The 26,879-nt window shown below is 43.7% G+C and overlaps 1 protein-coding gene across 1 annotated transcript in view; it reads right to left on the bottom strand.

Annotated features, from left to right (window-relative positions):
* LOC146854195 (protein FAM118A-like) overlaps nt 1-26,879 on the bottom strand; it is a 413,277-nt gene that overhangs the window by 281,126 nt on the left and 105,272 nt on the right. Inside the window, exon 3 of the mRNA XM_085651031.1 lies at nt 14,239-14,491. Coding sequence (XP_085507157.1) covers nt 14,239-14,491 — 253 coding nt within the window. The remainder of the gene's footprint in view (nt 1-14,238; nt 14,492-26,879) is intronic.

Genomic DNA, 26,879 nt, shown 5'->3' with positions numbered 1-26,879 from the left:
ACCCCATTGAATTTTTCCGTTCAAGAGGTTTTAGACAGCATAAGGGACAGCAAAGGGGGAAAAGCGCAGGGCCCAGATGGGGTTCCAATTGATGTTTATAAATTGGTCCCTGAATTATGGGGGCCTCTGTTAACTATTATTTTTAATGCAGCTGTCCGCTATGAGATGCCCCCGACCTGGGAAGAATCCATTTTAATCCCAATTTTCAAGAAAGGAAATCGTGGGGAAGTTAAGAACTATCGCCCAATTTCCTTGTTAGATTCTTCCGTAAAAGTAATGAGCCGAGTGCTCTTAGCGAGGTTGGAAGAATGGGTGGAGGAAAATGGTATTCTAGCTGAGAGCCAGTTTGGGTTCAGGAAGGGTCGTGGTATGATTGAGCAGTGTCTAAATCTAGAACTACTCATCGGTAAATACACCTTGGCAAAGACTGGTACTATTTACCTCTGCTTTGCGGATTTGAGTAGTGCCTTTGACTTGGTGGACCACGGTATTCTTTGGGCAAAGTTAATAGAAATGGGGGCCCCCGAGGGTATTGTGTTCTTTTTAGCACGTCTCTATACTAAATTACGAGCATGCGTCCGTTATGGACCTAGAGGAGAATGTACATCTATGTTTAAGATTGGGCGTGGAATTCGCCAGGGGTGTGTATTGGCCCCACTGCTTTTTACACTTTTCATTAATGAGATTGACTCCTTTCTCAAATCCTTGGCAGTGGATGCTCCCAAAATTAATAACGATTATGTCCCTGTGTTACTATACGCGGATGACGCGGTTTTAATTTCACGCACCCCATTCGGTTTTCAACAGCTGATGGATGGCTTTCTGCAATTTATTAATAGCAGAAAGTTAGTGTTAAATAAATCCAAAACTTATGTTATGGTATGTGGGCGCAGGAACGGAAAGAAACAGTCTTCTTTTTTCATAGAGGGACAAAAGGTCCAGGCTGTTGATAACTTTTCGTATGTGGGGGTTACTTTTTCAAATAAAAATACTTGGGCCAATGAACATAAGAACGTTCGGGCTAAGATGGCAAGGAGTGCTCATGGAATCTTTACAATGGCTACGAAGCTGGGAGACAGGCGGGTCAATGAGATGTTGAAAATTTTTCAATCTCGGTGTGTTTCACTCGCCTTGTACGGAGCTGGCATTTGGGGATATGCCCCGGCCGGGTCTCTCCAGGTGGAGGAGAATGTATTCCTGAAGAGACTTTTGTGCCTGCCAAGCTCTGTTTCTAATGCCCTAGTGCACCATGAATTGGGTATTCATCACCTGGCTGATTTGATCCTCCTTAGGCCATTGATCCTATGGCGCTCCATTTGGATGAAAGAAGAGACCTCTTTGTGCAGAGCTATTATTTCCTTGGACCACTATTTAAAGATTCCATGGTTAAAGTATGTTGTGGTTAATTTTCGGGAGTTCTTCAACAATAACATCACCGTGGATCATTATGGGGCTACTGAACTGTCCAAATTCGACCTTAGACAATGCCTCTTACAACAGCTTTCCATTAGAAGGCACCAAAAAAGCTCTGATCTTTCATCTTATGTTTTTTACCACGATTTAAACGAACTTGTGGGTTTCCAACCTTATTTGTCACAAGTAACCTGGAAGGCACATCGGTTTGTGTTGACTAGACTTAGAATGGGAGTAGCCCACAACCTTGTTGCCTTCCCCTCCTTGCACCTACATCCAGTTGGCCCGTGTCCATGTGACAACACTACCTCTCAAAGCACTGTGCACTTTCTCTTGCTATGTCAGCTGTATAAACATTTTCGGACTGCATATTTGAAACCCATGTTTGTAAAATTTGGAGTTAGGTCAATACATGACTGCATGAGTTTGCTTTTTAATCTACATCACCCAGATGTATGTTTTTACACGGCAACTTTTCTCCTTAAATCAATTAATGCAAGGAAAAGTATGCTTTTTTAACTGTTTTAATTGATGTATTTCCTGCTTTGACTGATGTTTTACTATTGTCTTTTTAATGTCGTGCTTTTATGAATTTGTTTTTCTTTGTTCGAATAAAGCCTTATGAAATGAAATGATTGATGAGAGAGAGAAAAATTAATAAAATACACAAAAAACTTTGAACAGAATTTAATTTATATATTTTTCAATCAATAATGCATATATCCAATGACTACTATTACAGTCTCTCTATAAGGTGCATAAAAAGTGCTAAAAGAGGTGCTCAAGTGCAAAGTGCCATGAAAGAAGAGAAAGTAAAAAATATTAGAGTTACTAAAACAGTAAACATTGCAGCAGTAGCAAGCCACTGCGATAAGCCTGTCTGAAAGACTTGTTATGATACTCAAAATATATCCATGTGAGAGCAGTTGGCCAATGAATCACAGCACATCCCTCATAAGGGTCATGAAATTCAATCCAGGCTTATAGAGATTTGTTGACATTTCGACCCGAATAATTGAGGCGGTAATTCATGACCTTAAAAACCTTTTAGAACTTAGGATGGGACGCTCTGGTACTGTCTTAAAATGGTTTTGCTCATTCCTACGAAACAGATTTCGAGTCCTAATCAATAATGACTTATCCAATCATCTGCTGGTCATTATTGGAGTTCCCCAAGGTTCTTCACTTCCCTCCACCCTGTTTAATCCATACATGGAACCCCTGACTGAAACCCTCAAATGCTCTAACATCTCCCACCATATGTACGCTGATGATAAGTGTTGGAGATGGCCCTTTTTGCGGGGTTATCCCTAAACTTTTTGCTTCTTCCTCCTCTTTTTTCCTGACCTGTTTGTGTTGGTTTTAGGACTCTGGGCACTTTATCAGTGCCAATCAGTGCTAAAGTGCATATGCTCTCTGTGTAAAATGTGTTATGGATTGGTGCTTCCATGATTGGCCTATTTGATTTATGTGTCAGTCCCTAGTAAAGTGCACTGCGAGTACCAGGGCCCATAAATCAAATGCTGTTCATGGGCTGCAGCACTGGATTGTGCCACCCACGCAAACAGCCCGTAAAGTGTAACTCTGGCCTGCCATTGCAAAGCCTGCGTGCAGCCTGGGGCTGCCATGTCGACTTGGTAAGTGCACCTACTTACCAGTCCCTAAACCTTCCCTTTTCTACATGTTAGTCACCCCTAAGGTAGGCCCAAGGTACCCCCATGGGCAGGGTGCATTGTATGTGAAAGGTAGGACATGCCCTGGTGTGTGGGGCATGACCTGATAGTGAATTACAGCCTATTTCGTTTTTCACTATTGCAAGGTATCTGTCCCCATAGGCCAGAATGGGCAGTTTGAGTATAAAATCTTATGATCCTAACTGATCCAGGGAACTTGGTAGAAATTCGAGTTTAGTATGTCTGAACTCAGAATGATAAAATACATCTTTTAGTGAAGTTGGTTTTAACATTCTGTGTTTGAAAATACCACTTTTAGAAAGTAGGTATTTTCTTACCAAACCATCCAGCCTGCCTCTGCTAGCTTGTGTATTGTCTGTCTGGTTTGCGAGTGACAGGGGCTGGGGAGACTCCAAGAGACAGGGTGAGTCAGCACAGGGCTGAATAGACCTATTTGCATTTAGAGTGGTGGGAGGAGTAGCACCTTGACCTGAATAGGGCTGTGCCTGCCTTCCACAATGCTGGCTCCACCTCCTGTGGTGCGTCTGATGACCCTGGCCCACACTGACAAGGGAAGAAGGTGCACACTGGCAGAATGCACCCAGAACTGGTTTGAACTAGGTACAGGACCCTCTGCCTTCAGAGGATAAAGGATTTGCTAGTATAAATATTGGGGCCCAGACCCCAAGACTCTAGAACTCTTTTGGATCAAGAAGACTGCCAAGAAGAAGAGCTGGAGAAGCTGTGAGGAGGAACTACCACTCTGCTGTGTGCTTTGCTGTGTTGGCCTGCAGGGGCTGCTTCTGTCTTGGGCAGAGAAAGGACTGGACTGAACTTTCTGCAATCTACTTTTGTGAGTTTCTCCAAGGGCTTGAGGTAGAGCTTGCCCCATGTTCAAGAAGTCTCAGGAACAGCAAAGACTTCAAGCTCTTCTGCCCTCAGCACTGGGCACTGTGTGTTTTGTGCTGCAACAGAAGAAAAAGTAACCCAACTACGTCGACGATGACGCTGCCGACTCCGTGTCCTGACGGCATCGCAGAGGGCACCGCTGCAATGCCGCACCATGACCCTGGTCTCACGAACGACGCCTGCTGATGCCACCACCGAGCCGCTGCTTGCACCGCAAACTGTGGACACCGCACTCCGCACCGCCTCGCTTCACAACAATGCCATGGTATCCCCGACGACGTCGCTCCACGCCGGAATTGACGCCGCTGCTTGCACCGTGGTTCGAGGGCACCGCTCGTAAAGTTAAACAATGCACCACCCTCATCCCGCACCGCAGCCTTGGCCTACCGACGCCGGTGCCATTGACTCCAGTTCCTCACACCGCGACACTGGTCTGATCGACGACGCCACCTGACGCCGCCACCGAACCGCTGCTCGCACCGCGAAATGAGGGCAGCGCACACCGCTCTGCTGCACTTCGCATCGCAGCACCCAACGCCTGCCAACGCCAGCACTCCTGACTTCAACAAAGAGGAGTTCGATCTGCAACGTGTGTGACTTCGAGGGCCCCGACAACTCCTGCCCGGACCTCCGGAACCGACGCCTGCGGACGCCGTGTTTTGGAAGCTCAACGAGAGGTCATTGACGCCCTGCATTTCTGAAAGGTATTGTTTGCGGGTCTTCCTGACACCGTAGCAGGCCCGCGACAACGCGGTCAGCCAGAACTATTTGGATTTGTTTGCTCACGATTCCGCGATAGCCCCGCACGGAGCTATCAACATCAAGGAACTGTTTTTCAAGGTTATTTTTGATAACTGAAGATTTTTACGTACTGTATTGTGGATTTTTATCGTTTTGGTCTTGTTTTCGGATATATAAAAATATTGGATATTTTTCTAAACTGGTGTGGTGTCCTTTTGTAGTGCTTACACTGTATTACTGTTGCTTATGTACTATTGGTAATGCTTTACACACTGCATCTAAGATAAGCCTGACTGCTCGTGCCAAGCTATCAAGGGGGTGAGCAGGGGTTATTTTAGGAGAGTAACTCCCTTATCCTGACCAGGAAGAAGGGTCCCTATTTGGACAAAGGTGCAAGCCCTTGCCAACTAGAGACCCCCATTTCTAACAATAAGCAATTGTACATGAAGTTAACTTCCCCTAATGCCATCAGCACTCTCAATAACATCTTGAACAAAACTCAACACTAGTTCACTCTTAACCACCTCAAACTTAATGCCCTCAAAACTGAATTCCTATTAATCTCACCACCCAACCCCACCTCTAACATCAAAGACTGGCTCCCACTATGCCCCACCCTGAACTGTACCCCACACATCGTTGATTCAGCGAAATCCCTAGGAATAACACTAGACAATAACCTCTCCATGTTGATTTAAATCAGCTCCACAACCAGGGGGTCCAATTTCCATCTCCCCGTCTTAAAAAACACTAAAACCTTTCCTGGCCAATGCAGATCTCAATATGGTGCTTCAGGCTCTCATGAGCTCCAAGCTTGGCTATGGGAATGCTACCCTTGTTGACCTACCAAAAATGAAACTAGCACTGCTGAGGGCTACCGTCAATGCGGCTGCCAGCTCATCACAGGGATAAAGAAAAATTATCACATCACCCCAGCCCTCCACTCTGAACTGGCTACCCAATGAATCTAGGATTCACCTAAAAATAGCATGCATGATGTACAAAGTCATCCACCACAACACTCACTACCTCGCTCAGAAACTGGTTCTATCTGGAAGGAATAGAGCTTCTCGTAGTACATGCTACCTACTGCTGAAACCCCAAAGATTTCCCAAAAAGAAAACCTATAAGAGAACTTTCTCCAGAATTGACCCAAGAATTTTGACCTCTCTTCCTCCAAAGATCAGGACCATCCCTTCATTTGCTCTTTTCAAAAACAAAGTAAAAATGATGCTACTGAATAATCTCCTTCTTATCTGAGTGGCGACTATCCATGCCAATTTGATTTCATTGCTGGTGTTTTCACTATGTCTCTGTGCATTATCTTTTCATGCTGTATAGTCCATATTTTGCACCTTGTATATTTGATGCTATTTGCTATGTTGAACAGCGCTCTGACACCAAAATGTTGGTCTTGTTCGAACTTTATAACAACTTCATAAATAAAATAAATATTTAAAAAAACCTACAGGTCTTAATCATGTTTTAAAGAGGAGAAAAAGGGGGGCAACCTTAAGAGGTGCAATGCCTGGACTCACTGCCGAATCCACAGATGGTAAACAAGTGTAAGAGCCCAATGTCTCCTAGTCAAGAGTTCAATATATGGAGAGATCACTTCAATATAGTGATGTGAAGGAATGATCAATGCATCTGGTAGTGCAGCCCGATTAAATTAAACCTCACACGAGGCAAGGATGTGGGAGCCCATTATCGAATTAATCAGACTGGGTCTCTTGACAGGTAACCAAGTATGCAGCTGAGAGATCTGTGTTACCCGCCAGGAAACCAGGTATTCAATTTACTGGTAAATCCCTAGAAAAGTGGCACTGCATGTGCCCAACACCTTTAAATTAAATGCTACTAGAAGCATTGGGTGTGCTACCCACTTATGTAACACTTAAAACGTCTCAGGCCTACCATTGCAGAGCCTGTGTGTGCAGTTTTAAACTGCAATTTCTACCTCGGACAGTAAACCTTATGCTAAGGCCAGACCTTCTTTTTAATACACATGTGACCTCTAGGGTAGGCCGTGGACAGCCCAGAGAGCATGGTGAAATGTATTTAAAATGTAAGTTTTACTTGTCCTGCTATTCAAAATGTTTACTTTTGTTTTTCACTACTGCAAGGCCTAGCTCTTACATAGCATAACATTGGAAGGTACCGTATTACATTTTATAAGTGTAATTTCCAAATGGGCAGGGATGCCCAGTTCATGTTTGGTGTCTCTGGAATCACAATTTAAAATCCTAACTTATAATGAAGTGGGATTTGAAATTGTTATTCTAAAAATGCAATTTCTCTGTGCATAAAAGAAGTACCTCAGACACCACCACTTCACTTCACTTCTGGACATGTGGATATTCTGCCAGGAAGAAGGACTGCTGCGCTGCTGAAAGGAATACCACTCTGCTGGACTGCTGCTCTGAAGGAACTGCTGCCCTGCTGTGCTGACTTGCTGCCTGGTGCCCTCTTGCCGGGTTGTGAAGGACTGGACCCATCTCTTGAACCCAAAACCAGAGCGAGTCTAAGGGCTAGTTGGCTGGCCTCTGGATTTGAAGAAACGTGACATTACAGGCTTCCAAACAAACTTGTATCTGCACCTAGACTCTGCCATCTGAGAATCTACCCTGCCAAGTGGTACCACTCCAGGCCTGGACCCTTGGAAGTGGGCTTAAGCTGCTTTGCCAATCTTTGTGGATCCAGCGGAACTGACGCACCTCCTCTGCTGCATGGCGCAACCCTGAGCAGAACCAACGCATCTCCACTGCTGTGTGGATTGGATCCATCGCAAAGACTTGCATCGCCTCCACAGCCCGCATCATCTTCGCAACCGCCACTGCAGAAAGCATCCTCAGTGCATGCCCTCAAGTCTATCATTGATGGCAGCCTCAGCAATGATGCCGGACTCTATATCACAGCCTCGCAACTCTTTGGAACTGATGCATCATCTGACTGTATGCCGCATCCTTGATGCTCAACTTCACATCTCAAGCCCCATCAATGGGATCCTCAATGACAACGCAGACCCTCACACTGTATCCTCACCACATCTCGGGACCGACGCATCACTCTGACTGCACAACACGACGATCCATGCAACTCTCCACAAACCAGGATTTAAGGTACTCTGTTCAGCGGGCCTAACTGGGTCCTTGTAGCCACACCACATCCCATCATGGTCGGCCTAAACTTGTGACTTTGTCCTGATTTAGTGCAGCCAGATATCCACAGTTGGCATATTTTCTCCCAAAACTTTAAAATTCAATATTTCCGGTTCTACTAATTGGATTTTTGTTGTTTTGGTCTTGTTTTATTTATTAAATTGCACCACAATATTATATCTCAATGTGGGACCAGACTGCTCTGTCCCAAGCCACCATGGGGTGAACACAGGTTAATTTGGGGTTTGTTTATGCCTTACCCTGACTAAGATTGTGGTTGGTGGTAGACCAGGGCTCAAATTTCATTGAAAAATCCAAAAACATACTCTGCCCTTTCTAATTAAACATAAAGAATTTGCCAAGGGTAAAAGAAATTTGGACAAAAAAGTCTTCTTTTTCCTTCAATGGATCTAGATTCCAGCCTAAATCCCTGGGTAATGAATCCTCTCATCCTCCCTCTGGGGTGAAAGTCAACCCTAACCAATGTTTCTGACTATGCTGGAGGGGTGGTTCTAGTCTGGGGATGCATTATTTCCTTGCAGAAGCAATGGGTTTTCTACATCTTGGACAATTGGGCCCTTCGATTAATATCTATGGGATGAACCATTAAGTTTTCTCCTGTTCCCCCTAGTATTTACCTACTCCGTTTGTGGTGAGTCCATCAAAGAGGCATGCATTGTTGGACAGTATTGTTGTTTTGGTCTATAGTTCAGGTTCCATTGTAGCTAAGGCAGCTCGCCTGTACTCAAGGGTCTTTCTAGTAGAGAAATCTTCCAGGGAGTACTGAATAATCATAGATCTAAAGAAACTGAAAAGTATATTCCCACAGTTCATTTCAAAATGAGTTCCCTGCAGCAGGTAATTCATTTGGTGATGCAGGGAGGTTTCTTAACCAAAATAGATTACGGACTCTGGCTTGCACATCCCGATTGCCTTGCCTTTTAAAACATATCTCAAATTCAGTCTGTGTGGGAGGAGCATTGGCAGTTATGGGTTCTTCCTTTTGTATTAAAGATTGCACCAAGGGTTTTTAGATAGGTTCTAGCCCCTATAATTGCCTTGCTGTACATCGAAGTATCAACGCCTACACTTACTTCAATGACTTTCTCAATGACTTTCTCATACAGGCCTCCTCTTGCAGAGAGCAAGAGGAGGCCTGTATGAGAAAGTCATTGAAGTCTGTGGTTCACAAGGAGATGGTCTGTCAGAAACTGGACAAATCTGGCTTCCTCTTAAACCTGTTTTAGAGCCATCCCAAAAACTGGACTATCGTGCAGCTACCTTCAGAACAAATTTGGGGAAAGTGTTCCTTCCTCCTCAGAGACGACTAAAGCTTTGCTACCATCTAAAGCAGATCCTGCAAAAGCAGGAGGCTCCGCGGAGGGAGTAGCTTCAGACCAAGGGGAATATAGTACCTATTTATTATTTTTGTTACTTTCCTTGGTTTCTTTCATGGCTGCAAGAAGGGAGTCATCCTTTTGTTGTTTTTTCTTCTCTTCTTCTATCATGGGCAACAAATGTGTTAATCATGTCCTGGGACAGATGGTTCTGCACATCCTGCACCATTGGTCTCCACCCTACAAGAATTATGATGTCTGCATTCCTGTAACTCCTTCTATTTAGGTACAGATGGCATGGGGGTCAGAGATTCAGGCTTTGTTTCAGAGGTCACCCTTTTCACTCCCAGGCTCTTTAATCCTCACAATGGATGCAATCAGTCAGTACTGGGGAGCAGTTCTGGGGGATCTCACGGCTCTGGATCTTTGTGGCCTCAAGAGTTAGAGAGGCGTCCGAACTGGAAGGAGTCAATGGAAGTTCGGAGGGCTCTGCATGTGTTTTCCTACCATCTCAAGGGCTCCTCACTAGTGCTCAGGACAGACAACCTGGTAAAGAAGGCCAATATCAATCTGCAGTCTGGGACAAAGTGCAATTGTCGACATCAATCTGTATGCAACATTATGGGTTGGGCAGAGAAGATTCTGCTTTTCTTGAAGGTAGTACACATTCAGGATTGTCTAAATACTTAAGCAGACAGACTTAGTCATGTGTTTCCCACCTCTCAGGATTTCATTCTCAATCTCTTGATCTTTCGGGCTCTTTGTCTCAAATGGGGAACTCCAGATATAGATCTCTTCACAGATCACTTGAATGCTCAAGTCCTGATGCTCTTTTTTAGTTACAGCAACAGTCAGGCACTAGGAGTGGATGCATTGCTGCAACATTGGCCAACTTCTCTTCTGTATGCCTTCCCTCTGTTCCCCTGTTTTAAAGGCTTCTGTTAAGGATTCAGAGGGAGGGGTTGAATGTCATCTTTGTTGTCCCAGTTTAGCCGAGGAAAACTTGGTTTACACTTCTTCGATCCATGGCAGTAGACAGTGAATGCTTCCCTTGTCCCCCTCCTCTGATCTCTCCAGTTCTATCTCTAGCCTCCCTGGAACATCTTTGTCTATCTGCTTGGAGATTGAAAGGGACGGTCTTATGAGGTGGAGTCTTTCTTTACCTGTCTCTTTCTATACAAGCTTCTAGGAGAGACTTGACCAGGAAGTCTTATAATCACTGATGGGCTTCCTTTCGTAAGTGGTGTGGTTTGAAATCATTATCTCCTTTGGAATATGGCCCAGAAACGATAATGGAATTCCACCTGAAAGGGCTTGACAAGAGCTTGTCTGTTGCCACCTTGAAACTCCAGTGGTCAGTGGTTAAAGCTTTTAGATCCCCTTGGGATAGTCTTTTTTCTGTGGAGGACTTCGTTTCCGGGCTTTTTAGATGGTTTCTATTATTACGGTCTAAAACTAAGATATTGTTTACTCCTTCCTTTGGTTTTGTCATATATGCAGGGTCTTGCCTTTGGAAGAGACTTCTGACAAATTCCTTACTTTTAAAGTGTTTTTCTTGATTGCTATAACTTCTGCTAGATTTCTAGGGGAATAAGACTCCCTGCAGTGCAGGCATCCATATTTGAAGATGTTTTAAGATTGAGTGGTATTGACCCTGGCCTCCAATGTCCTCCTTTAGGGTAATTCTTCATTCCTGTCGAGCCTGCAGGCCAGCTAATGCGTCACCCCTTGTTCTTGACCCCTTGTACCTTGTACCTAAGACACACAGGAGTGTGTGTAACTTATGACTCCACTGACCGGGAATCAGAATGCCTGTTGTGAGGCAAATGGTCTCCATGGGCCGTCATGGGGTACCATGTCTTGTTTTTTTCCAATGCTTGTTTGCTAGTGCAGGGTTTTGACTATACCTGTGCTTGTTTACAGGACTAGACCTGGACATCTTGTGAAGTCTTAGAAGGCGTAGCTGGAAACAGTGGCTTTATTACACACGCCCATTCTCGAACGCACCGTTTGCTGTTTGGAGACCCTTGAATGCAGTAGACCTTTCTTTAGCTCCTATGATGATTGTATCTTGGCAGACCTTCTCATACTTTCCCCAGCCGGTATTGGGACTACACGCTTTTGGATTTCGTGCCTTTGGCTTGTCCAAACTTCCCGCAGTGCCGTACTTGAAGGGACAACTTGTCTGCTTCCACTAAGGGACTTTTTTTCCTGTTCAACTGATTTTATTTAACTGTCTTGATAGAAAACTACCAGTAGAGGTCAGTAAAATACCAGAATTGCTCTCTGCTTGTTTAACTGCCTCTATTTAACTGTCTTGATAGAAAACGACCAATAGAGGTCAGTAAAATACCAGAATTGCTTTCTGCTGAGGGACTTTCTTTTTTTTTTGGCATCTGCCTCGATTTAACTTTCTTGATAGAAAACAACCAGGAGAGGTCAGTAGAATACCAGACTCACTTTAGCATTCTCTAGATTCCAGTCCATAGAAATTGTCTTCCATGAGCGCCCTTAGAAAATAATATTTTTTTCAAATCTTGTATTTTCAGTGATATGACCACCGAAGGTCCTGATTTTAAATAAAAAGCAGAGCTTTGGACTATACCATTTCCCGCTGAAGGGCAATATTTCTCTCCATGTGTTCCCATACCTGGCCTGTCATACAGTTTGGTGCTCTCTTTCCCTCTATGCTAAAAAACGGTAGATGTTTCAGCACCCAGGCTAATGTGCTGCATAGCTAAATACATATAAGGTCCCAAAGGCGAGATCGATTGCATTGCAAATGCTTGTTTACAGGAGCTGTCCACTCCAAAACATCACTCCAATGTCCACCATCAGACGGCTTGTGGGAGAACCATCAAACCTCTCCCTCTCTCTTATCCAATTCCCTTTCCTACGATACATCCCTGTGCTAGACACATAGAACCGTGGGTAGAGCTTGGATGTCCAGGTGGAGTTGGGAACCAGCAGTCTGGGTCTACATTGTGTCGCCGTGGGATAACAGGTCAGTGCTTGAAAACTCCATGGGGATGAAGAAATTGTACTCCCTTCCTTTGTGAACTCTTCTTCCCCTAACTCTTCTATGTCTTCTTTAGAAGTGATAAGAGCTGTATCTATTTATCTAAGGAGATCTTCTGCAGTTAGGGAACTGGAGTATGTGCTTATCAATTGTGGCAATGCAAACACAGGTGGTAAACATTCAAAATTAAGCTTGGCCAGGTGGATCAAAGAAGTTATTTCGTTGCCCTACAAGCATAAGAGCAAGAAATTCCCTGAGAAAGTGCTGGCTCACTCAACTACAAGCATTGCTCCCTTTTGGACCGACTAGGCGGGGTCTCAATAGTGGATATCTGTACTGCTGCTACATAGACTTCGCCGTCCACTTTTGTTTCCCATTACAGGCTCAATATGGCACAATGTATTGAGTTAAATTTTGGCTCAGGAGTGCTTTGTACAGCCGTATCCCGCTCTTCTTTGTAATTTTAGACAGATGTTGTTTGAATTTAGTTTTTAATCATTCTTCCATTGCTGGTTTTGTGTGGTGTTTCTTTTACATAATAGTTGGGTGTTTACACTTCTAGTGTGTTGTTTTATTCTTATCTTGAAATGATAAAAAGGCAAGAGTTTGGGCATATCCTCATTTTATAAGGAATGGGACGAGGAATCATGGCATCTAGCCTTCCAAGGGGCTTCTCTGGAGAACAAACTACTCGAGACAGCCCTTAAAATAAGTATCAGTAGAGGAAAAAGATGTGCGGATGGGATTGTCCTCTTTTTGTAACACTTAACCACATCTTTGAGTATGGTGTCTGTGAAACTCGGCTGGGCGGTCTCCAGGACTCCTACTAAGCTGTGCGGCCATAGCTGACCCTCTCCCATTGGTCATTCTTGGACTGAAAACTAGGCAATACATGGCAAACATAAAAAATAAGGATACGGGAGGCAGGGCAGCAACCTGACAGGGACTGGAGAGAGTAACCCACACAGTGGGGGTGTGGCAGACTGCAAGCACAGGCCCTCTTTTATGGAGTGCAACAAAAAAAATAAACACAAAGTACCCCTAGAAGAGTGCGGCCTGTGGAGTGATACTGGCCATGGAAAGAAAGGTGTAGTTGGTCCATGCTCTACGGATCAGCTAAACACAGGAGGACATGAAAGCAGGAGACGCTGCCCAATGGGAACCAAAGAAATAACATGACATCGCAACCAACCAATGATAAGTAATCGGTGGACAAAGAAGAGGAAGAACACATGTACTTGGTCCATGCTCCAGGTAGAAGTTAACAAAAAACAGGAATGGAAGTCCATGGGAGCTAAACAATCGAAAGATTGCAAATAGGAGTGACAACGAAAACAACTAATGGTATGCTGTAGACGGGTTGTAAGCACACTGAATTGTATTCAATAAGTCTTACAGCACAGCGCACGTGCTCTGTAGGCAAGACCTAAAAACGCAGTAACGTGTAGCTGGTCACTTTTTAATTTCCTATTGCTGTATTTGAGTGTTAAATTGTTACTGGTGTGACAGAACCACTGGTCAGAAAGTATTAGTATGTGTAAAAAAATAACTCAAAATAATTCAGTAATACTTTCACAAAATGTGCTGCGTGATTGAGTCATCCCTGTTGCATACTCCCAGTAGTCGAGTATGAGAATTACCATGGGAGCAATTCCTACTGATGGCAAACCTTGTTTTCCACTTCTCTCCTGCTCTAACACATGAATTTATCAGTGATGACTTCGAGGGGAGTTTGTTTTACATAAGTTGCTCTGATTCAGTCTGTACATGAGCTATTTTGGGGTGAAATATTGTCCTATTGCCATTTAAATTGTCTTTAATGGATGTCTCTCTTGATCCCTGCTGGAAATGTTAAATGTGAAAAACAAAAATGTCAAACAATGAGTCACAAAATAAAAATATCCTCAAGTTTAGGGCAACTACATTTTGAGTGAGCAAGGCAGCAGCCACTTAGAGTTCGCTGATCTGCCAACACGGGGACTCACCGGCAACATTTCTCGCAGGAGATCGTGTGCAACGGAGAGCAGATCACTCTCGCTCGTCAGGTTCGCACGAAATTTGCAGACATCGGTAGGGTGCAGCACCTGATGTTGTTCCGCAGCATCGATGACAGCCGCGAGATAGTGTCGGCAAGACCGAAGTGCATCACTGGATGGTGCAAGAACTGTGCTCACGCCAGTACCAATCACCAGAACGATGTCTTTGGGTTCCTTCGTTGTTAAAGTATTCAAAATATTCCTATGGTTAAAAACACACATCATGATCAAAAGTTAGGAAACACAGGTCAAAAAATAGACATTGAAATGGTATAATGGCATGAGTAGGTACAAGAGGAACCATTACTTGGAGTAACTCCCTTAGGCACCCTTACATTAGCAAATTGTGGGACGCGTGTATCATCTCGCGATATGGCTGGGGCCGGTGCGATATCAAGTCAAAAGACAAGTCTATTGCCCTAACTTTCTCCATGTGTGCTCAACCCGCAACTCAGTTCTAGGTATATATAACCATTTGGAACAATTCACAGTGGAGGGTGACTCCAGTCAAAAAATCCTCCAAAAATTAAAGATGGACACATGATGATGACGTCAGTCTGACTCTTATAGCACTGAACTCGAGTATTGATGTTTTAATTTAGTTCAATGAAAGATATTGGGCAAATGTGTGGGCTGAAACCACAGGAGAGGAAGACAATTCTTACATAGATGCAATAAAGATGTGAAAATATATAATATATATATATATGCTTAGTGCCCTTTTACTTTACTTGCTCATACTTTGTTCCCTTTCCTTCTTTTCATTGTTTAATAGCTCGTTTTGCGCACTACAAATGCCTATACACACATACATACGGGCATAGAAAGCGTTGTATTAAGCATTCTTTTGCATCCCTTTGTTGTATTAACACCAACCAATACTGCTTCAGCATCAAGAGACCCAGCAATTGTGGAAAAATACACCATATAAAAAAGTAACATAAAGTAAGGTAAAATACAAAATCTATTGTTCACAATTGCCTTGGTATTACATAGTTAAAACACTGGATTCTCTTGTGCTGTTCTCAGTTTCAAACCCCAGTGACAAGTAATCGCCCCTAAAAATTGCTCTATCCTAATGTCACCACACAAACTAAGCTCTCTGCAAAAACAGTGTAGTCAATATTTAATCGTCTAGAAAGTCGTTGCCACATGTTTGTTGCTACCTATTGGCCTATAATAGGTAGCATCTTTTGGGACAGAAGTCCTAGAATGGCTTAGAAAACTCTGCCATCACACCATGTTCAAACATTTCCTGGCCTAGCCTATGTTTTTTCCACACTAGATTCAAGAATTGTGAATTGATTGGAGGTGCTCCATAGTCTGTTTAGACATTCAACTTTGGAGCCTTGTGTATCTGTATATATAGTGGTGGGTTTTACGCCCACATAACAGACTGTGGGGCAACTGGCGGTCCGGTGGCTCTCCATTTTACCTGTACTCCTAGAAAATGTGTGCAATCCACCAGCACTGAGTTCATTCTTTTCATTTGTTTGCAGTGTGCTGTGTCGCATGTATCTTTGGTGAGTGTGGGAACTGTTCAGTAAGAGTTGTGATTGGATAGGACATTGTGTGGCCCTGCAAGAAGTATACTTTTTACTACAGGTTGCCATTAACTATCTGTGGATGTGAATGCCTTTGTCCTGGATTCCTGTCATTAAATTGCACATCATTTTCTTCTTCATTTCCTTTTCTGGTAAACCAGTTTGAATCTGAAACCCCATCTGTACCAAATGTCTGCCTACCAGCCTAAAAAATCCTGAGAATGGTGGAAAAGCCTGGTATATGCATTCCAACCTGCCTCATTAAGTATTTAATATTTTGAATATGTCAGACCTCTGGGCAACACTTGGAGGCTACTATTTTTGTGGGAATGGGTTTTAGGAAGACTCTTCCTTTACCATCAAAGCTTTACCAGGGACATGACTTTCTTTTCTGCTTTCTCTGTCAAAGGCCAGCCTCAATCAACAGAATCTAAAAGAAATGCTGGTGCTAAACCTGGACTTGTAAGAAAAGGAAGCTGAACTGCCCTTGGAGAAGAGAGGAGAGGAGATGACTGTTCACCAAGGGAACAAAAAGCAAAGCAATGATGAATGAAGCCTAGAGGGAAGATATTTCAAGGAATAAGAAGAAACCGCAACTACATTGTTAATGGGTGACATAATGCTTTCCCAGACTATCAGAGTTTCATGCTTGTTATTTTATGTTACAGATATTTAATATAGTAGAAAAAGACAGCTCACTCCATATGGAGTATCCTGTCGCAAACAGCTTAAGAGAGGAGGCAGAGCTCTTTCTGACACTCACGCAGAAGACTAAAGAGCCATGTTTTGATAAGCTTTTTAAAAAGTAAAGGAGCGCTACCAAAACTAATGTGAGTAGGCAGCCTATTCCAATAGTAAGGAGCGACAAAGGAGAAGGAACAGTATCAGCGGACCTCAAAGCCCTGGCTGAAAGGGAAAAACTAATACAAGACCAGAGAAATAAAGGGCCCGTTCCAGATAGGGCTGTTAGACCTGGCATCTTTTGGCATGATTACCCCACTTTTTGCCTCTACCTCCTCTATTGTTGATGCTGTGATAGATTTTGTTTTGCCAACTTAGATGCTTTGGACACTTTGCCACTGCTGATCAGTTTCAAAGTGCAAGTGCTCCTTGTATAAAGTATAATGGTAATTGGTTGTCCATGATTGGTATGTATGCCTTATTAGTAAAGTCCCTAGTACAGTGCACTATGTGTGCCAGGGCTGTTAATGCAAATGCTACTAGTGGTCCAGCAGCACTAATTGTGCCACTCACACAAGTAGTCTTAAAAAGGGAACTCAGGCCTGCCATTTCAGGGCCTGCGCGCAGTTTGCTGAACTGCCATGTTGTTCTGTCAAGTGCACTCACTTGTCAGACCTTACCCTTCCCTTTCTATGCACATCAGACACCCCTATGGTAGGTCTAGGGTACCCCCTGGACAGGGTGTAGTGCATGTGAAAGGTAGGACATGTACTATGGTGTGTGTCATGTCCTGACAGTGAAATAATCTCCATTTCGTTTTTCACTTTTGAAAGGCCATCTTGTCCATAGGACAGAATGGGAAGGATGTGTAATATGTTTTCCAGCCTATCTTCCCAAAGGCTTAAGATGGAAAGGTGAAGTTTAGTATCCCTGAACTCACAATGTAATAACACATCTTTTTATGTAGGTGGTTTTTGCATTGTGTGTTCAGAAGCCACTCTTTTAGAAGTGGCTGTGTTTTTGTACTCTGACATTTCTGTGTGTCTCTGCCTGGCTGTGGATTGACTGTCTGAATTTGAAAGCGATAGGATCTGGAGAATATCTTGACCCTGGGAAGGAGGTGAGACAGCGACAGGCTGATCTGCATCTGGAGTGTAGGGTGAGAAGAAGCCCCTAGAGTTGAAGAGGACTGGGTTGCTGCTATAAAAAAATTGGCTTATATCCTGCTGAGTGATTGAGAATCCAGACCCCCACTAATCAAAGGAAGAACGGTGTCACTGGCAGGGAGGCACCCAGAACTGGTTTGAACAGGGGTCGGTGCCCCCTGAAGCACAAAGACTTCATAGCCATTGAGGAGTATAACTATGAGAGGTGAAGCCCCTGAACTTTGGAGAATGGCTAAATCAAGTGTGAACAAGACTGGAGCTACTTCGTGGTCAAGAGGACCTTTGACAAAGAAGAAACAACTGAAGAGACTCAAGGATAGGACTGACCCTTGCTGTGTGATCTGGGGCTGGCCTGCAGTTTGCTGTTTCAACCAAGGAAAGGCTAAAGGGACTTTGCTGTGTGCTGTGTCCCCCTGCTTGAAGGACTTTGCTGTGTGCTGTGTCCTGAAGTAACATATCCCCAAGGGCCTGAGTTGAGCTGGCTCCCTGTTCGGAAACACAGGAACACAAAAGTTTCCAGTAGAGTCTCAGCTGCGCTGTGTGAGCGTGCCTGTTGCAGCCTGAGACCCTCGTAAGAACTGCCCTGTGATCGTAGGTGTCTGAATTCCATATGAGTCTCAGAGACGCTATCTGCGTGTGCTCTGTGCAGCCTGAGACCTTCAGGAGGATCGGCCTGTGATCATGGGCACATGGAGTCCATGCAAGGATCAGCGACGCGGTGTATGTGTGCTTTGTGCAGCTTGAACCCCTTTGTGAGGATTGTCCAGTGATCGTGTGCACCGGAATCCAAGTGAGTCTCATCGACGCTGTGTGCGAGTGCGTTGTGCAGTGTGAGACCATTGTGAGGATTTGCCTTGTTATCGTGTGCACCGGAAACCACTTGAGTCTCATCGACGCTGTGTGCGTGTGTGTTGTGCACTGTGAGACCTTCGTGAGGATTTGCCTTTTTATCGCGTGCACCGGAATCCAAGTGAGTCTCATCGCCGCTGTGTGTGGGTGCGTTGTGCACCGGGAGACCTTCGTGAGGATTTGCCTTGTTATTGTGTGCACCGGAGTAAAGTGAGTCTCAGCTACCCTGTGCACGTGATCTTCATGCAGCCTGAGACCTGTGTGTGGAGTGCCCAGTGATCGTGCACCCGGAGTGAAGGGAGACTCAGTGACGCTGTGTGTGTGTGCTTTGTGGCAGCCTGAGATCTTCGTAACTGAAGCGGCCCAGACTGTCAGTCCCGGAGGAGCTGAGTTTCCGGCCCGAGCCGCCATTGCCATTTCACAAAGCTGCATTGGAGGCCCAGATATTGGATGAAGAGAGAAGAGTGAGTTCCCCCCAGGTAACATGTGTCGACTCCTGGGGCGGGGCGTGGGCTCGGAGGGAGACGCTTTCGGTCTCTCTCTCGTGTCGGCAGCGCGAGCCTCTGCTTCGGCCGGTAACGCGGCCCGTATTGCCAAGAGAGTGGCAGTACAGGGTCCGTAGTGCAAAGCTGCACTTTGGGATTACATCGTACTGTGTTGGTGGCAACTGTGAGAGGCTGACTGCAAGTCGGAAGGGGAGGCGGAGAGACCGCCTAAGGCCTGGTGATCGGGGCCTGAGTGTATTACGTAGTATTCCATTTCTGCAGAACAGAGTACATGACTGTCATATCATACATTGCATCATTTCTGCATAACGGAGTTCCTGATTAGAGTATTACGCATTGCATTATTCCTGCCTAACGAACTTTCTGATTAGTGTATGACACATGCCATTTTAATCTGCATAACAAACTACTTGATTGTCGTATGACGCATTGTCTTGTTTCTGCATAACAAACTACCTGATTAGCATATTGCACATTGCAATATTCCTGCATAACGAATTACCTGATTAGTGTACACGCATTGCCTTATTTTTGCGGAACAATATATCTGGTGGTTGTATTACAAATTGCATTATTTTACCTTGCAAAGTGCCGGATTGTTTTGTTACGCATTGCATTCTTTTCATTGCAGAGTGTCTGATTGCTACGTTACGCATTACAGTATTTTCACAATGCAAAAGTGCCTGCTTCTAGCATTACGAACTGTATGACATGAGATTAGGAGTACAGGAGAATGTTAAGAAGTGCTCATTGACATCGCCAGATCTTACAAGGGCTGGCTGGCCTAACAACTGGCCAGGAGAAATATTACACAACCTCATATGTTGGTTTTATATTGTGTGGTCTTATCGTATATCTTTTTACATGAATTTGATACTCGTTTTATAAAACTCGTATGGAGTCTATTTGTGGTGTCATCATTTGATTATTGTAAACGTGGTTGTGAATACTTTACACATTTGTCTTGAAGATAAGCCTGGCTGTTCGTGCCAAGCTACCGAGGGGGTCAGCGGGGCTATCTAAGGCGGTGTCTTCATTTCCCTGACGTAGGAACGCGGGTCCCTACATGGCCAAAGGTACCTACCTCAGCCAACCGGGGATCCCGGGTCTAACAAGGGCCTTATGAGAAAGGCATGGAAGCTGAAGGATACTCCTTTTCCTGACTGGGAGGTAATGCAAGGAATTGAGCACCAGGTTTATTCTAGAATCTTTAGGTAGTAACAGAGAATTAACGTGTAAATGCGTATACTGTCCTAACTTGTCAATGACCGACGGTGAGGCATTTTTTGCCCAAGTCCAATTCTAGACAAATGCAGAGTCTTTTATCTTGCACCCCAAACTTCGGGGGAGTGTTATTTGGCCGTTCTTGGCCATTCTGATACCAGGACCCTTAGAACAGTCATTGTAGAGTTGACTATTTTGGACCAGCAGAACAATCCTTGCAACCTTCCAAATTTGTCCATGCCTATAGATTAGTGGCTTCTTTACACCAAAATGTACTTCACCTGCCAGCACCAAGAGGAAAGGGCCCTAAGGGGGTGGTACTTTCAGGAATAATGGATCTATTTGAAATCGGGGATTCAAATAGATCCATTTTTATGTCACAATGTCATAAGACTAGCACTTGGAGTCACTCTGGTGTCCTGGGTTCAAGGGTGAAGTTGCAGGTCCAGTTTTCTTCTCACCCAGTCAAGAGGCAGCAAGCAGCAAGTAAGCACAGCAGGGCAGCAGTTCCTTCATAGTGGCAGTCCAGCAGAGGGGAAGTCCTGTCAGCAGCACTGCAGTCCTTCTTCCTGGTAGAGTACCCACAGGTCCAGAAGTGTGCTCATGTGTTGGTGTCTGAGGTTCAGTATTTATACCCAGCTGTGCCTTTAAAGTGGGGATATGTTTCCAGAGACATGCCTTTGTAGTGTACTTGTGCCCTGCATTCCTGGCCCTGTTCCTGGTCTAACTACAAGGGATATGCAGCCTTCGTGTGGAGACAGGACACAGCCTATGCAAGTAGCTCCTCCCTCCCATCCTGCCAGTGATGGCCTATGCAGCCACATCTAAGCTCCCCATTGTGTGTGGATGTCTAGGAGTAATACACAAAGCCCAACTGTCAACTACACCCAGTCATGTGACCCAGAAATAGGCTGCAGGCACTAAATGGCGAAGGCAACAAAATACTAACTTTCCAAAAGTGACATTTTCAGAATTGTAATTTAAAATACAACTGCACCATAAGTTAGGATTTTTCATTACGATTACAGAGACATCAAACATGAACTGACAACATGTTTCCATTTGCAATATGCACTTATAAAATGTAATAAGGTAACTCCAATGTTATCCTATGGAAGATGTAGGCCTTGTAGTAGTGAAAATGTAATTTGAGTTTTTCACCACCAGGACATGTAAAACTAAAAAGCACATGTCCTAATTTTTAAATACATTGCACCCTCCCTGTCCTCTGAGCTGTCCAGGGCTTACCCTGGGGTGACTTATATGTATTAAAAAGAAAGGTTTGGGGCTGGCAAAAAGTTTACTTTGCCAGGTCGAAATGGCAGTTTAAAAGTGCACACACAGGCTTCAACGGCAGGCCTGAGACATGTTTAAAGTCCAATCAATGCTGCAGACCCACTAGTAGCATTTAATTTACAGGCCCTGGGCACAGATATTGCCACTTTACTAGGGACTTACAAGTAAATTAAATATTACAATTGGGTATAAGCCAATCCTACCATGTTTTAAGGAGAGAGCACAAGTACTTTAGCACTGGTTAGCAGTGGCAAAGTGTGCAGAGTCCTAAGGCCAACAAAAATGAAGTGGACAAAAACAGGAGGTCTGAAGGCAAAACATTAGGGAGAACCCACTTCAAGGATGCCAGGTCTAACTTCAGGGCCTTCCCTGAATGAATGGAAAAATTATATGGATTGGTGCATGCAGACAGAGAGGACGGAGTATGAAAGTAGGGGTTGTCTGAACAAATGGACCAAGATTTGGGGGCACTGGAACGAGAGCAGAGGTATGCTCTGTTTGCCTGTTACTGAAGCTACACCGGGAATAGAGGATTAATGAAGTAGTGATATACATATATATATATATATATATATGCCACTGAACTCGGAAGATAAGAAGATACGACCTAGATACAAATTGTAATTTGAACGTCCTGACACTTGTAATTTCATGCACTTTATGACAGGATTTTGATTATGCTGAACAACTCTGTCATATGTTTTTGATTACAATAAAAAGATAATTTTTTTAAAAGAGGATGCCAGGACTAACACTGACCTTCTTGCCTGTATTCTGACTTGTTCTCTGGATTAAAATTTGGTGTTGTTTGCTTACCAGGTGTCTGAATTTTGACTTTGGATTACGCTTGGTTTTGTATGCTGAATGGTTTCCAGAACCCTGACTTAACTCTTGATTATGTTTTGGTATTGGTTTTTGTGCTCGTTCTCCCACATCATCCCTAAATTTCAGGATTGCTATCAACACAACTGCTGTTACAGACTTGCTTCGTTTGTGGCTTGTATTCTCTGTAGCATAGCCATTATGAAGCCGGTAAACATAATCACTAAAACCTTCTTTTCTACGATCATTTCAATTGTTAAGAAACATAGTAAAACTTTGTTTTTTATATCTATAGTATATGTTTTACATTCATCATTGAAACTGCTATTGTGATTCCACTGAAGTATGAGAGATGTGTGGCTGATGAGATGCACCATTCCCTACCACAGAGTTTAGCTCTGCTACTTATTCTCATTCACACATAGGTAGAGCTGTGTTCTGGGGAGTGGGCTGGATTGTCTTTAGACTCTTTTGATAAAGACCTGCCCATCCTTACAAGTTCCCTATCTGATTGTAATCATTTTGGTATTGTTTTGTTCATTGAAATCTCCTCTATTTTCCTACATAGGTACTTTATTGTGTTGTTTTCTTGTCTTTAAAATTGTTGGTAGTGCTTGAATTTAAATCAAACATTCTATGGGAAACTGTGCTCCCTGTGCGCCACAGCTACAAGCAGAATTTCACTGTCAAAAAAGTTGAGATATAACCAGCGTGTTTATTAAGTAGGTGGGTATATTTCTTTCCAAATAAGTAACCCACTCTCTGATAAGTAACGTAAATAAAATATAGATATGTCCACAAGGATGCTTGCATATATAGAGTCATAATTACCAATACACATAAATTCAAGACAAGAAAGAATGAATACGATACACATTATAGGGGAGATGTATGTATAGGTTTCTGAATAAACTACGCTAAAACAAGTCCATATCAAGTGCAGCACATAATAGCACCCAAATAGCACTCAAGATGCGGAATCAGCTGCAACAGAATTTTTTAACTGGTTAAGTTCTGCCTGGGATGCATACGCCTTAGTTAAATCCTGCAAGTCTTTTAGAAGGAAACCTTCTGCTCCTTGGTTCTCAGACAAACGTAAAGTGGTAAGGCAGAAATGTTGCAGGCAGGAACACAAATGATGCTTGACACTTGGTCAGGAAGAAAAGGGAAACACAGGTTTCTGTTGCAAGAGTACAAACATGCCACTTTTAAGGCTAAATTAGAGTGTTTTACTCTAAAAAGTATTAAATCAGGATCTCCACTGGATCCGGGTCCCCTCAAAATTCTTTAATTAGCACCCGATATAGTGGCTGAGCACCTTACCCAGACAATGTCATAGACGCAGGGTGCTTTCACAGTGCTTGGAAAGAAGCAATGGTCACCCCACTTCTAAAGAAATCTAACCTAAATTCTGAAGAATTCAAAAACTACCGGCCTATTTCGTTGGTACAGACTCCAGACAAGATCCTGGAAAAACATTTTAACCAGCAACGTATGGAGTATATTGATAATCATGAATTCCTGGCTCCGTCTCAGGCCGGCGATAGAAGTGAGCACAGCACTGAATCCACTTTGGTGGCGACAGTAGACAGTATCAGGTGTGTGGTGGACGGTTTGTAGACTGAGGTTTTGGTCATGCTTGATCTTTCCGCAGCTTACGACACAGTCTCACCCACACCTTTGGCATCTCACATTTCTCAGCTGCGCACTGAGGGTGAAGCCCTGATTCTATTGAAGTCTTTCCTGGCTGGTAGACTCGAGACAATGAGATGTGGACACTTTTCAGCCAAAGCTTTTTGTCTTCCTTGTTGGAGTGGCTCAGGGCTCCTCATTGAGTCCAGCTGTGTTTAATCTGTACACTTCCTCTCTAGTCAAATTGATAAAGTCATTTGGTTTCTGTGTTTTGTCGTATGCTGACGACACCCAGATTATTGCAACTATCAATTATGGCGTGTCTTCAATGGCAGCTAGCCTTAAGAGATGCATGCTAGGAACAAGCTGTTGGATGAAGAAAAAAGAAAAACTGTTGAAAGCTTAATGCAGACAAAATGGAGGTGTTGGGATTTGGTGCACAGCAATCTATTTTGTCTTCTACCTGGTGGCCTGAGACCTTTGGCCAGCCTACAACCACGATGAAATCTGCTAAAAATCTTGGGGTCATCTTTGATGATAAACTATCATCTGATCAGCAAGCAAATTGCTTTCACATTAGATCGCTGAAAAAAGTGTTTCCTTTCATCCCTACTAAATTACACAAAACAGTGGTTCTGGCATTGGTGTCTTCTTGATTGGACTACTGCAACGCGCTCTATCGTACCATCAATCAGGTCACTCTTACTAAGTTACAGGTAACTCAGAGCGCCGCTGTTCGACTCATCATGGACAACCCAAAGCATCATTCAGTTTGGCAGTGTCTGATGAGCTTGCACTGGCTTCCTGTATGGAAATGAGCTACGTTTAAAGTCCTGTGAATTGATCTGAGGGCCTTACATAACGTTGGTCTTTGGTTCTTCAGAAACCTACTCCAACGGTATGATCCCAGAGGTCTGCTGCACACAGCTTATACCAGTGGTGTGGTAGTGCCTAAAATTTGTAGAGTTAGATGGGGCGGCAGATCTATTTTTGTATATTGTTGCTAAACTCTGGAACAAGTTGCCCACTCATATTTTGGGAACTGATGATTATCTGATGTCCTGCAAGCATGTAAAGAAATGTCTCTTTACTCTTAAGGTCTTGTAGCCTTCTCTGGCTGTGTTGTGTTCTGGTCTATTAGCACTGTGACACCTCTGGGTATTTGTTGCACTTTCCAAATACATTTTCACAATGGGCAAATACAAAGTTACAGCTATCAAAGTATCACCAAAGAACATATTATCCAAATGCAAAGAATGTAGTAAAATGAAGTGAAAAACCTTGAGGTGTAACGAAAGAGGAAACAACATAGTCATCACAATTGGGAGGAGGAGACAGAAGGTCAAGAAAATCAGGGGAGGGCAATGAAGAGGCAAGTGCAGGGATCAAGTCATGAAGAAAATAATGCTATGAGCCCACAGCTAGAGACGATGGTAGTAATCAAAAGGACATGGCTAATCGCTTACATTTCACAAACAACAAACACATTGAACCTTTAAAAGAAGCTGTGCATCTTGCAACAACCCAGGTAACATTTGCACCACTATAGCCACTTACACTCCACCAACACTTCTTGAGTCAGAGCTCGAAGAAATTAATTGGCGCATGCTTCCACTGGTCTCAATGCCATTGAATCATGGATGGAACTAAACGCCCATCAATGCAATGACTTAAAGATTGAAATTCTAATTCTAGGCCTCACCATATATAGAAATAGATTGAATACCCCCACTATTGTGGAGGTCACTGTGCCCATCAAAAGGACTGCAAGAAATCACAGAATGATTGAGGATGACACATGATGTTCAAGGAAAAGATTCAAGAGGTTTGGAGCCAAATTGTAACCTTGTGATAGTACTTGTAACTAGTTTACAAGACAATTAAAATTGTATGTCCAAGACATCAGACCGGAAGGAAAAAGGAAGACTCTTTGAAGAATTTTAAAGAATGTATTTAAGTCAAAACATCATTTAAGCGTCATTCGTGGAAACACGAGAAAGTAATTTTACAGTTGTATCAGCACTGTAGAAATGCATATTTGAAAAAACACAATAACAACCCAAATTGCACTTGGTGCTGGATGTGAAGGTGAAAGTGGCGACACAAGTGACAATTGTGAAAAACAGCGACGGCGGCGCAAGAGAAGTGACAAATAATGTACAGTGAGAACAATTTATATAAAATATACTGTGGTCGAGGAAATAAATTGATTATTATGGTAGTTCAAGACAATCGTTTGAAAGGAGAAAACCACAGGAGAAATGTTGCGCGATTAATGGCGCTGAACGGTCGACGGCGTTTCGATCCTCTAGGTTAGGATCATCTTCAGGACCGGGTTGTTTGATTTACAAACGGTGCTGAGGGGGCGTCGGACAATAACGTAGGAGGGTCCGCATCAGAAGGAGAGCGTTGTGTGCTGGTGGTGGTCGTCAAGTTAATCTAGAGACGCGGGGCGCGTCTGTGGATGAACGTCGCCGGGCGGTCAAGGGATCTTCGGGGTTTAGCCAGGTCCCGTCAGGGGTACTCGAATTGCCACACGAAGACAAGCTGCACCCCCGATATGCTCCGGATTCATTCCGCATTTCCAGAGTACCCCTGACGGGACCTGGCTAAACCCCGAAGATCCCTTGTCCGACGCCCCCTCAGCACCGTTTGTAAATCAAACAACCCGGTCCTGAAGATGATCCTAACCTAGAGGATCGAAACGCCGTCGACCGTTCAGCGCCATTAATCGCGCAACATTTCTCCTGTGGTTTTCTCCTTTCAAACGATTGTCTTGAACTACCATAATAATCAATTTATTTCCTCGACCACAGTATATTTTATATAAATTGTTCTCACTGTACATTATTTGTCACTTCTCTTGCGCC

Source organism: Triturus cristatus, chromosome 4_1 (assembly GCF_964204655.1).
Source record: "Triturus cristatus chromosome 4_1, aTriCri1.1, whole genome shotgun sequence".
Taxonomy (NCBI): domain Eukaryota; kingdom Metazoa; phylum Chordata; class Amphibia; order Caudata; family Salamandridae; genus Triturus; species Triturus cristatus.
The sequence above is the reverse complement of the archived record's forward strand: the minus strand, read 5'-3'. Positions and strand labels throughout refer to the sequence as shown.